Source organism: Heliangelus exortis, chromosome 3, assembly GCF_036169615.1.
Source record: "Heliangelus exortis chromosome 3, bHelExo1.hap1, whole genome shotgun sequence".
In the NCBI taxonomy this organism is placed as follows: domain Eukaryota; kingdom Metazoa; phylum Chordata; class Aves; order Apodiformes; family Trochilidae; genus Heliangelus; species Heliangelus exortis.
In genome coordinates, this window is record NC_092424.1 from 27,125,083 (window position 1) to 27,137,765 (window position 12,683).

The following is a 12,683-nucleotide window of genomic DNA, read 5'->3' on the forward strand; positions in this document are numbered from 1 at the left end:
GTTTTCATTATTTTGTACTTGTTACTACTTTGATAGTCTTCTAAAACACTGATAAAAACACTTAAAAAACATCCAACCTGAACACAAAATCTGATACATAAATATATGTATAGAAGTTAACAAAGCTTCAACCACTTAATGAGTAATTCATTCCAACAGGGAACTGCCCTTCACATTGGCAGCAAGAGGGACACCATGCAGGCAGGTGGAGCACTTTGCTTAAATGACACAACTTTTTTTACTGTATTGCTTGCTGTGGTGGCTGTATACTTCCAGAACTGAGGGAAAGCCCCCTTTAAGTAAACTAAAATAAAGAGTATTAGAAAGTACACTCTAGATGACTACAGAAGAATAATCTTCAGATTCGTTTCTAGGTTTAATAAGTCACCTAAGATAGCTGATATAGCTGATACAGGATGCCTGAATAGCCCTGAAGTAAGCAAAACCTCGAGCTGGCTTCAATCTGATACTTTCTAAGTGTTACTCAAGGAAAAATAACATGCTTGAAATAATTACAAAGTTTTCCTACAGTCTGTTTCAAGACAGCTGTGTCTTACATGCTGGAAAAGTACAGGTGACTAATCACATATAATACAGGATTCAGTTGTGTTGATAAAAACAGAAATAAGCATACTGTCTCCCTTCCTTCCAAGATGTCAGTACACAGCATCAAAAGTTTACCAACTAAAGTCAGCCATTTCACCTCCTGTAGAACTCACAACACTTTATAGAAATAAAGTAATTAAAACAGTAGTAGAATTTTAAAAATATATGCATTAGCTTTTCAGTGACCAGAAATTTCAAAAGCAGCTATATATCTTGGTCATTTTGTCCAGGAAAACTTTAAGGTACCCATTCTTCTTGTATTCACTCATTTTTTAAACATCTATTCACACAGTATGAGTCACAACTCTGGAGTCAGGAAACTCAAAATCTAATTTTCTGGTTTTAAGAGTTAACTGAAGCAGCATAGTGTTTGGATTTTCCGTAATAAGATATTTATCATCATTAGCTCTGACTTTGTTGGAGCCTGAATTAGAATTACCTACAGAGCACAAAGCATTCCTCCTTACCTGTAATGGTCTTTTACTAGTTTTCCAGGAGCTGACTACACTAATACCCACCCAGACTCTCAACCATGTACAAAACAGCCAGGCAGGGAAGGAGGTGGAGACTGCACATGCAATGGAGCACGCATACGCTCAATTTATCCTTGCAAATCAGTACTTTCTTATTAACATATTTGAGATATTTAATACTGTTATCTGTTTTACACAAATCCAAACAACTTTAAAAAAAAAAAAACAGTAACAAAAATCCCAGTTAATATTTGGTTTAATATTTAAATATTTAGTATTTGCAAAATATGTATTTATTTATAAAAATTTAATATTTGTTTTAACTTAGTAAAGTTCAGTCTATACCAAGTATTTTTATTGCACCAAGTTTTATTCAAGCAGTTAGGCATCAACATTAAGTAAGAGCATGATTTCAGAGCCCTCCAAAACAACAGAAGGGAAGAGTCCTCTTTCTCCTCAAGTTAAGCTCTCCAACATTAATATTCAGTTAAACCTCTTGACTCCCAGACGTGTAAAACACTTGAATAATACAGAGAAACTTGGTAACTTCAGAAGAAACATGAGAAAATTTGCCTCAAATTACCTTTCATACTCAAATACAGTGGTTTCCTATTTTCAGTTTCCATGAACTATTGAGACCTGCATGCAATATTCCAAACTGTTTTAACAGCAAGTCTTACCTACCTCAAGTCTTTCAGAAAAGAGACAGTGAACTACTAGTCTAAATAACAGGTGCCAAGCATTGACCAAATTAAGAGAATAGAATGTAACCTTCCCTCACCTACCCTCTGATGTTTTGTTAAACATCTGTTTTTCCTACTTCACTTCCTGTTCTTCCTTTCTCTCCCTCCCCCACCAGACAGGAAATTGTCTTGACAACAAATGAATCAGCTAGAAGTGGAGCTAAGCAGCCATCAGCTGATTCTCCATTGTTTACAGCCAGACACTTCAAAAAGCCTTGCTGCTGTTTTCTTCCCAAGTGACCTTAGTTGTTCTAACTTCATGTCACTAAAATAAATGCTCAAACACAACAGAACAAGCAATTTGAAGAGCTAAGTAATCATTTTCATATTGAGATAGAAAAATCAAGGAAATACTTTCCTCAAACTAAACAAAATCTGAATTACACATACTGTAACTGCCAAGTCACAGGATCTACCAACCTTTTATTTCTAGGTTCATCTTTCAAGAAAAAGCCAGAGAAAAAGATCCAAATAAAATCCCAAACAGAAACACAAATGCATTTGCCCTTTAGAAGCCATCTGGAAAAACAACAGTATTGTTCATGCGCTACAGCAGCCTCCATATACTTGTAATGTGCTATTACAATGCCAACTCCATATTACTATTACTCTTCTTTATTTCTAAGCTTCTCTTCCCTCAAGAAGACATCACTCACACAAACACAGAGACTGTGAGAAATATTTCAGGTTTGAAATTCACATTCAACATAGGCCATTTCTACAGAAGCTGACCTATTTTAAGGCCTAGGATTTATATTTTTTCTGTTAAGTACGTTCAAAGTTTAAACATTCAATGTACCACATATTAGCCTCAATGCTTTTGGACTTCCTATCTCTCACTCTAGAAAGGAATCAAAAAGTTCACATTAGTATGACATTTGCGATAGCATAAAAGCTGCCTACAGCAAACAAAAAAGAAAGCAAGAACTATGGACAACCAACTCCATAGTGAAAGATTACACCACTACAACTAGTCTAACTATACAGTTCTGAAAGAGTTCAAGTGTGCCTCTTACCACAATTGCATGCGGAGAATGCACTAAGGCCTTAAGTTCATTCAGGTCGTTCTCTGCCTGCAGAAATCAGCATAAGAAAACAAAACAAAAAAGTACATAAGGAGGATGGATTTTGAATTCTCTCACAGATACTATAAATTTAAACAGTGGTTAATACAGTCCTATAAGCCCTACGTTACCTTATCCCATTCTCCTTCCATGACATGATTGCGGAATTTGGTAGCAGAAGGATGTTCTAAACGACATCCTGACTCTTGCATGAGAAGATCAACAGTCTGGCTGCAGGAGAGATACAGTGTAAAAAAACCTGACCAGTTTTACCCTCACAAATATACCGCCTGCTATGATAACAGTTAACCATATTTAAAAGTAACTTTATTAAAGTAAGAATACTATGATCAGATTCAGATGCTTGTCCAAAAAGACTATCTCATTTGCCTGAAACATGTAAACAGCTACCTATATCTAAAGCAAGTTGTCCATGAACTTGAAAGCTTTGCTGAAATACCATAAAGTATGTGACTTACCAGCCACCACAAACAGCCATCCCTGCACAGAAGATAAACTTCATGAAGGAAGATACAGACTAGAAAGCTGTTAGCTACTGGCTATCATCCCCTGCCCGCCCCTTCCCTCCCCCCCACCCCATAATAGAACACAGAGAGTCACTACATCTGCAACAAGCCTAACTTTTTCTTCATCACGTATTGAAAGACTGATTCCTTAAAATAAAACAAATAAAATCATGAACCTATAGTCCTCCCCCTTTTATGCTAAAAATAGCTTATTTACTGTGGTGTCATCTATGAACAGTCACGAGTTGTCTGCTGCTGAAAATTTGCCTCTTGTGTCAGAGGCAATTTATTTTCTCTGTGTTCCATATAATTGACCCATTCCAGAGTGTTTTGAAGACTTCTTTTGCGGTAGCTACATGAAGACTTTACAGGACTTCTCTACCCTCTTTCCAAAATCATGACGTGTTGCCTTTAGCAAAACGAGTGTTATGATTAGAATTTTTAGTCATCCTCATCTCCACTGGGAAATAATTTTCCTTATTCTGATTTTAAGAAAGAGATTGAACATTCATTTGTAGTCTACAGGTAAGATTACTATAAAAAAAACTGTGTCCAGAACTAATCTGCAGAGGCCTTCACCATTTACAGCAATATTTTCAGAGTGAAACCGAACAGCCTATTTAAGTGGCAGTTTAGTTTGCGCCTGCTTCCTCCCCGCTGACAAGCCCAATTCTGGAGCTCATATGCAAAAAACCGCCCGCCACACCACCCCCACCCACCCCCAACCCCCTCCCAGTTGCGGCCCCATTATGTTTACCAGGTAACTTCTCCCCCACTAACACATCCGTATTGATCTGCCCTTATCGGTGTGCAACTCGACTTCCATATTGCCATCCCTTGCAGAGGAAGCTCCCGGCCTGTCCCTTCGCAGGCACCGAGCTGACCGGCACAGGCTTGGAAAATACATCTCCGGCTCCATTTTTTTTGCGACTGGGCCAGCCCCACTGCCCTGCCTCGCAACCAGGCGCTGGCCTCTCCTCGCTGGGGTACTACCAGGCTGCAACGGGGCGGTTTGGCTACCAAACCGCCCCTTCCCCCCGTTCCCCGTCGGAGGTCCCTTTCCCCTCAGCCCCAGCTCCCCATCCTCCCGGGGGACCACCGGCCTCTTGAGACCCTGCGCCGAACCCTGCTGTCCCCTCCCCGCGAGAGGAGAGGAGGATGGAGGGCCGTATGTGCGGGGTCCTCAGAGGGCCTTCGGTCAGGGTGCCCCGACCGGGCCAGGGGGGAGAGAAAGAGCCCCACCTCCGCTCCCCGCGGCTGCGCTCCCTCACGCCCACCGTGGCCTCCCCCGTCTCCGCGGCCGCCGCCACTTACTTAAGGCCCAGTCCGTGGAGGTGCTGCCCGATCAGCCGGATCACGTCCTCGTCGGACTGCGATAGCCGTTTCTTCTTCTTCAGGGCGCTGCCGCCACCGCCGCTGCTGCCCCCCAGCTCCGCGGCGGCCGGGCCGGGGACCCCGGCGGCAGGCACCCCGTTATTGACACCGAGGCCACCGGAGCTGCTGCCGCCGTTGTTGGCCGAGGGCAGCAGCCCGTTGGCGTGGGCCAGCTGGTCACCAGCGGCCGTGCCCGCCGAGGCCTCGCCGTTCTGGGCGCCCAGGCAGCCCAGCTCGGAGCCCGCAGGCCCTTGCGGCGGCGGCTGCTGCTGCTGCTGGCCCCCTCCTGCCCCGTTGGCCTGCATAGCGCTGCCGACGCCGCTGCTGCTGCCTCTGAGCGGGGCGGCGGCGGGGGCGACCCCGGCGGGGAGCGAGGGGGACTGGGACGAGGTGAGGCCTGCTCTGCCCGCGGAAGCCCCGGGCTCTCCTGCTCCCTCCACCGCCGCCGCCGGGGAGGCCCGGGCTTTTTTCCGCGGGGGCGGGGAGGCTCCGCCGGTGTCCGAGTCGGAGGAGGAGGAAGCGGAGGCCAGAGTTTCCTCGCCGAGAGCGGCCGTGGTGGGAAGCCGGGGGGGCGAGGAGGGGGAGGCGGAGGACGGCGGAGATGAGGGGAGGCGGAGCAGGACCCTGTGCCCCCCGGGGGTCCCGGAGGCAGCGCCGCCGCCCGCTCGGGGCTCCCTCTGGCGATGGCGGCCGCCGCTGCCCTGAGCCCCCACCCGGCAGCCCCAGGCGCCCGGCCCGCTCCTCTCGCTGCCCGCTGGGTTTGTCTCCTCTCAGCCCAATTGCAGCCTAATGGAGTCCGGACCAGGACGTCACAGGAAATTCCTATACTGCCCCCTACACACACTTCCGCCGCTCAGGGCTGGGGGTGGGGTATGGGCCCTATAGGTGCCGGGGGGCGCCGGCGGGGCAGGCGCCGGGATAGCCGCTGGGGCCTCGCCGAGATCTTGGGGGTTGCCGCTGGCTGCCCCGCGCCGCGCCCACCCGCCTGTCAGGGCAGGGGTCCGCCAGCGCCTGTGGGAGCTGTAGGCGTCCCGCCCGTGGGTGTCTCCGGGGGGGTCCGGGGCACGTGCCTGCGCCCGGCAGGACTGAAACCAAAATGCGATGGTGGAGGCGCGAAGAGGTGCTCAATGGGCACGCGCGAGTGAGAGCCCCCCACCCTGACACGTCTCGGCGACACCGGATATCCCTGTCACCTGGGAGGTGACCGGGTGGAAGGGGGCAACGCTGGCTTCGCGAAGCAATGTTTTTTATTTAAAAAAGGAGAAACGTTCAATGAAGTTGCATCCCGTCGTTGCCAGGTTGGTTACTGGAAGGGTTCAGGTTCGCTGCTGGTCTCTGTTGTGGTCGCAGCATGCGTTGGCAAGGAAGCAGGGGGAAAATTTGCTATCAGTCTTCCAGGAACAGGGAGAGTTGGGGCAGATTTGTTAGGACAGGCTGTTGGAAGACACTAGGCATTTTGTGTGCCTCCCTCCCATCCCCTCCTGTCGGATGGCGGGTAAACTCAAATCCTCAGCCAAGTCTCTGGTCAAAAGTCATGAGATGAGTGAAATCTTGTTCTTTAAAAACAGTGTCTTGAAATAATACATTATGTGTTACTTGGTTTGGAAACTGGAATTTTCCTTTTTTATATTCTCAAGGTTTTCTCCAAGCCCCAAGGGGAAATAAGAACTTTATTTTTCTTAATGAAAGCTGAGACTCACATATCATCTTCACCTTCATAAGGTGAGGCTTTAGGAGCACCAAATGTTGCCAACATGTTACAACAGTAAGTTTGAATAGCAGTACTTTCTTTAAAGGGCAGCTTTGAAAAAGTCTGAGGGAAACCATGGGCCTGAGACCAGCGGAGGAGTCTGTGAAGAGACACAGTCTGTGAAAGGAGGCAAAAGATGTGAGACTGCATGGACGCTTGGACAATTGAAGTAGGTCCTGTACTTTGGCCCTTTGTGGTGGCCTCAGAAGGTATTTGTCTCATAAGTACTCAAGTAAGCCAAAGTATTCTTTCCATGAGGAGAGATTAAAGTGTTGCCACTGTGCACTGCCCAGGTGTAGCTTTAGGGTTAAATTCAACATTAGTCTTGAGGAGAGAGAAGTGGTCTGATTTTGTGTTCCTTAGCTCCCCAGCCATTGATGAAGAATGTGTCACTCGTATTTTAGCCACTTCACTGCTGCTGTATCTACTCTCATCTTCATGGCTATCTTACTGCCCAGGTGCCATCAATGAATCTAGAATTCAAAGATTCAGGTAAAGATGAAAGGAACAGTACAGAGAGCAGCACTGACCCTGTGTAGGCATCTGGAAGTGAATTCTAAAGAGAAGGACTGGGTTTTCAGGAAGGCCAAGGTGTCCATCACTTTATCCTGCCTTATGCCTCAGTGTCCAAGGTGAGGGTAGAAACCCCTTCCTGACTTACCAGTTTGTGCCACTCTCCTGCCAGCTGCTTGTCCTGCTCTACTGCTGTCATGCTTCCTGAACTGCCTGGTGTTCCTTTGTTAGTCACTACTTTGATTGCCTGCGTGTAGCCGCCTGCTGCCGTGCACCAGCTCCTGTCTTGGCAACTTTGTGAAGAATAAAATGTGATGAAAAAGTTGCAGAATCCCTTTCCTGTAGCTGGATTATGCCATATGGGCAAATGACTATATAATCATCTATAATAGAAAGGGTCTCGGAGGCTTCCCCCAGTTATTTCAATTAAATCCTCTCAGGGAGTAAGAGTAGTGTTTGGAGCTGAAAAGAACCTGAAATATATCCTATAAATGTATTAATTGCAGTGAATGTCCTTGCCCATCTCCAGCTTCCTCATCTCCCTTATTGGAGGAGGGAATATCCCAGCAGAAACCAAGCTGGAGGAAGAAGCTCATTACTGCTGGGATGGCACAGGCCTTGGCTTCTGTGTCATGGGGAGCTGGTATGAGGCATCTGAAAGTTTCTCAGGATCCCAGCTGACACGAAGATGTAGCAGGGGAATGATTCAGAGTCCCAGGTGTGAAGAGCATGCCTTTGCCAGATCCTAACCCACAGGTGGAAAGTCCCTGGAGCAGTTCCTGTTCTTTTCCTCCTTTGTCACTTACAGTTTTCCTAGTAACAGGAGAGGTTTTCTATTTCACCTAGGCTTTTCTTAGTCAGCAGGTCTTGAGAGACAGGTCTGTGGCTAGCAGACTTTCCTTCCTATGTTGCAGGAAGGAAAAAGAGAATCAGGAAAGGGGCTGTGGCACTGTACTTTGGCAGTCTTTCTTCAGATGAGCCCTGATTTGGATCCTAATTCTATTCCACACCCTTATGAGAGAGAGCAGATTTAATGGCAATCCAAATAAGCCTGCAGCTTTCTGAGCAATTGGATGAATCAACTGTTAAATACAAAACACATCTCACTTGTGACAGAAGTGTCACTTGTGACACTCATTGTAATAACAGAAATATGCATTGAGCTTACTCATCCATTTTCAGCTTCCCCAAACTAGAAAGTAAATGCAACAGTTCAATAAATTTGGCAAATTTATAAACACCTAATTTTAAAGATAAATTTTGGCAACCTTAAATACAGTTATAGTATCTGCCACGTTACTGTGGTACAGAATTTATATGTAACTATGTTGAATGCGTACTGTCCTGACTATATCATAATGCAAACAACTTGCTATTGTATGGCACCACATATTTAATAGAAAATGTTGCAGAAACCCTTCTTCGTTATTGTGGAAATTTGGAAAACTGAAGAGACCGATCACACCATATCAAAAGCCACCAATGAAATGACAAAGTGTAAAATGTGGTGGCTTTATGTGTAGAAGACTGTCTTGGGACACTAGACTAAATAGAAGTGCTTGGACAACCAGAAATAACTTCCTTTTCTAGGTGTGGAAAGTTTAAAAAAGTAAAAATAACCCTTGAATTTATCTTTTATGGGCTGACTACAACTAGTAAAAATTTGGATAACATCTATTTTGTTGTTTGTTTTTTCATTTTACTTTAAAGGAGGATGAGGCAGGAAGTCCAGATCTGAATAATAGGAAGGAACTGTTTAATTAAGGGGCTGGGTATTTTAGAGATAATTATGTGAAGTTCCTTAGGAAGAGCTGAAATACTACAAAATACTAGGGAAAATCCTAGAGAGATGGATTAGCAGTTAGAGCATCATGGTGAAAGTAATGAGTTTTTTTATACTATCCAGTATGTACAGGTGTACATGTGTATAGTTTTCCTTCTGCAGCAAATTTGAGGTTACAGGATACAAACCAACAACAAAGAACAAATGGATAAAGAATTTCAAACAATGTCATTTTCCACAGTACCAGCTCAATTAACACTTGAACTGGTACTTGCATTTGCTTACAACTTTCAAAAGATGAGGTATGAGTTGAAGAACAACTACATGCCTTAAACATAATTTCTAGAAAGCATTCAACAGATGGATGATTTGTAAGCAAATTACACTGTGCTGCAATTCCATCACTTCATGCAGATGATGGTTGCTATTTTAGTGAGAGGGGGATGCAGAAAGCCAAAACTGACAGGAGCTGCAACTGAAAGACTGTGAAGGGCAACACAGAGGGCTTCTGCTACATTGGCAGAAAAAGGAAAACAGGGAGCTGCTGCCCTGCTGTGGAATTGAGTGATTGGTCTGGTGATAAAGGTCAAGGAAAAGGCTGAGATATTGAAGGCATCTGTCATGTGGGCCTTTACTAGAGGAAAAAACCTTCCACATCTCCCAGACTTCCATGGCTCATAGCAAAGTTTGGAGAGCGAGGGTGGCTACCTGTAATAGAGAAGGATCAAATTAAAGTCCACTGAATCAAACTGGACATATACAAGTCCACTGGACCAGATGGCTTGCATTTGAGTGTTGAGGGAGCTGGTCAGTATTACTTTGTGCTCACTCCTTATGACATTGGAAGGGCTGTGGCATTCCGAAGACTTGATGATGACTGAAAAAGGGCAAATATTACACCTTTAAGTTCACTTATGTCTGACCCAGCCTCACTGACTTTGGACTTGGTGAGTAAGGGGAAATCAGAGTATGCCATTTAAACTTGACTTTATTAGGGCTTTTGATAGGACCTTTTTCAGTAACCTTAAAATTTGAGAGTTGTTGTTGGAGTTGCTGGGTGGGCAGACTACATGTGTGAAAAACTGTGTTTACCAGCATGCTTGAAGTGTAGCACCTCATTGGTTTGAAGTCTCACTGATGCAGTTAAGAGGGATAAAAGACATATACTGAGCAACACTGATATGTTCATCAGTGACTTGGGATGGGGCAGAATGCACCCTGAGCTGATTTCCGGCTGATTTCTGCACCACACTGGAAAGATGAGTTGAGATACTGGAGGCCACAGCTACAATTCAGAGTATCGTTGGCAATCTGCAGGAATGGGCCAGTGAGACAAGTCAACAGAGACAAGTGCAGAGTCTTGCATGTGGAACAGACTCTCCTCATGCAGTGCTATAGGCTGAGAGCCAACTGGCTTGAGAGTAGTCCAGCAGAAAAGGGTGTAGGCATCCTAGTGGACAAAAGAAGTTCACCATAGGAGTTCAGGGTTCATTATCAATATACCCAGCAGAGATATGCTCTCTGTGCAGTGCTGGTGAGGTCACACTGGTTATTCACTACCGTGGTTTGGGTCCTCTAACAACAGCCAAGATCAGATTCAGCAGAGGCTGCTGAGGTGGCTCAAGCTGGAACATGTGATGTGCAAGGAGGAGCTAAGGAAGTGAGTTTGGGTACACCAGGATCTAATTAGTGTTCTCCTTTCCAGGGGAATTGAAGATGGCACAATGATGCTCTTTGAGAATGGTCCTGTTGTGCACCAACAGGACAAGCGACAAAATACAGATTTTACACCTAGAGAAATTCCAACTGTGTGTAAGAAAAGAAATGTTCAGTGGGTCAAGTTCAACAGGAACACATTGCCAGACTGGCTGTGGACTTTTCATCTATGGAGATACAGCTGGACTGGACGATGTAGATACCTACACAGCCAGATTTTGTTCGTTTTCACACAAGCCATGGGATGACACACCTATCCCAAGGGGGGAAAAAGATCCTGGCTCAGGAGCCAGGAACACTCATAGGAAGGCCTTGAATCTAAACTCCAAGGAGAGGGGATAAAGCTGGGCTTACTGGAGAGTGGCTAGAGCATGGCACATCAGTACCAACTGTCCAGCTTTGTGAGGTATGCACATACAGTCTGGGAAATAAACAGGAGGAACTAGAGCTCCATGCCCAGTCAGATAGTTATATCATAGTAATAACTGAAAAGTCACACAACTGGAGACTCATGATAGAAGGCTATAGGCTGCTACATAAACACAGGCAGGTGAAAAGAAGTGGAGGAGTTGCGGTTCTCCAAGTTATGGAAAACCTTGAATGTCTAGAAGCCAACTAATGGTAATTGTGGTAATTGAATGTCTCAGGGTCAAAATCAGACAGTTAAGGGTGACCTTACAGTAGGCATCTGTTACCAACCCCCAAACCAAGATGATGTGGCCAATGAAGCGATATGCAGATTGATCAAGCAAGGCCAACAAAACCTGGCCCTTCTGGTGGACTTTAGTTACGTAGACATTTGTTGGAAGAACAACACTGCAGCTCACATTGTATTGGTCAAGTTCCTCGAATGTGTAGAAGACTGTTTCCTCACACAAATGTTGGATGTGCAAACCAGGAAGGGGGAACAGCTGGACTTACTAGTCACTAACTGAGGAAACCTGCTCTGTGATATCTCAGTGACTGACTTGGCTGCATTGACCACAAGATTGTGGAGTTTGGGATACTGCTGAGCACAATGAAGGTTAATTCAAGAACAAAGGTTTGGGCAAACTTCAGGTTGCTCAGGGCTCAGCAGCTTCCATGGAGGGTAAAGGAGCTAGTGAATGCTGGGAGTTTTTCAAGAACACCGAAAACCAGTTAACTGAAACCAGTTCATACCTTCTAAAAGCAAGGGAGGTAGGCAGAGCATGTGACCCCCATGGCTTACCTGGCTCCTGGGTCTGCTCAGAACCAAAAAGGAAATGTACCAGAGGCTGAAAAGTGGAATATTAGCAGTTGGAAATTACAGGGCCCTTACCAGGGTATGCAGAGAAGCAATTAGAAAAGCAAAATCTCAGCTTGAGCTAAATTTGGCCAGAAATGTCAAAAACTATGCATTAACAGCAAATAGAAACAGAGGAATAATTAGCCTCAGCCTGCTATTAAAAGGTGAACTACTCACCAGTGACGCTGAAAAGGCAGAGGTTCTCAACATCTTCACCCCTGTCTTTACCAGTGATGTTAGGTCCCAGGACATAGGAACAAAAGTCCAGGCTGATGCAGACACTTACCCACTTTCAATGAAGGAAGAGATGGCGTATCAACTATTACGAGAGCTTGACCCATACAAATTGATGGGTCCGAATGACATCCACCCTAGGGTGCTGAGCGAGTTGGCTGCTGTTCTTGTGAAGCTGGTCTCCATAATCTTTGAGAAGTCACAGAGACTGGGAGGAAGGCCGATGTCCCCCCCCCCTCATCTTTAAGAAGGGTTCTAAGAAGGACCCAGGCAATTACAGACCCATTAGCCTCACTTCAGTCCCTGGGAAAATCATGGAGCAAATCCTCCTGTGGACTAGCACGGGTCAATTGAAATGTGATCAGGAAAAGCCAGCATGGATTTATCAGGGACAAATCATGCCTAACAAACCTGCTTCTATGACAAAATAACCTGCTCATTTGATGCAGGGTGAGCGGTGGACATTGTCTACCTGGGCTTCTCCAAGACTTTTGATATGGTTCCCCATATCCTCCTGGACAAGATGATTCAGCATAGCCTGGACAAATGGTCTGTGCAGTGTATGAGAAACTGGCTGACAGACAGTGATAGTAAATAGTTCATCCACAAATGGGCAGTAAGTCACAAGTGGAG

At 45.4% G+C, this 12,683-nt stretch overlaps 2 protein-coding genes across 4 annotated transcripts in view; one reads left to right on the top strand and one right to left on the bottom strand.

The window, feature by feature from the left end:
- Positions 1 to 5,578, bottom strand: part of WDR26 (WD repeat domain 26) — a 33,438-nt gene extending 27,860 nt beyond the window's left edge. The window contains exons 1-3 of one of the 2 annotated variants that reach the window (XM_071739746.1): positions 4,728 to 5,578; positions 3,018 to 3,117; positions 2,839 to 2,895 (exon numbers count right to left, since the gene is read on the bottom strand). In XM_071739746.1, the coding sequence (XP_071595847.1) occupies positions 2,839 to 2,895; positions 3,018 to 3,117; positions 4,728 to 5,092 (522 nt within the window). In that variant the 5' untranslated portion in view covers positions 5,093 to 5,578. Of the gene's footprint in view, positions 1 to 2,838; positions 2,896 to 3,017; positions 3,118 to 3,365; positions 3,401 to 4,727 lie in introns of those variants that run through there. The other variant, XM_071739747.1, reaches the window with a different exon arrangement.
- A 174-nt stretch (positions 5,579 to 5,752) lies between these two features.
- Positions 5,753 to 12,683, top strand: part of CNIH3 (cornichon family AMPA receptor auxiliary protein 3) — a 69,775-nt gene continuing 62,844 nt past the window's right edge. The window contains exons 1-2 of one of the 2 annotated variants that reach the window (XM_071739750.1): positions 5,753 to 6,085; positions 6,584 to 6,746. Coding sequence is in view for 1 of the 2 variants with exons in the window: in XM_071739748.1 (XP_071595849.1) it covers positions 6,060 to 6,085 (26 nt within the window). In the remaining variant the exon portion in view is untranslated. The remainder of the gene's footprint in view (positions 6,086 to 6,583; positions 6,747 to 12,683) is intronic. The other variant, XM_071739748.1, reaches the window with a different exon arrangement.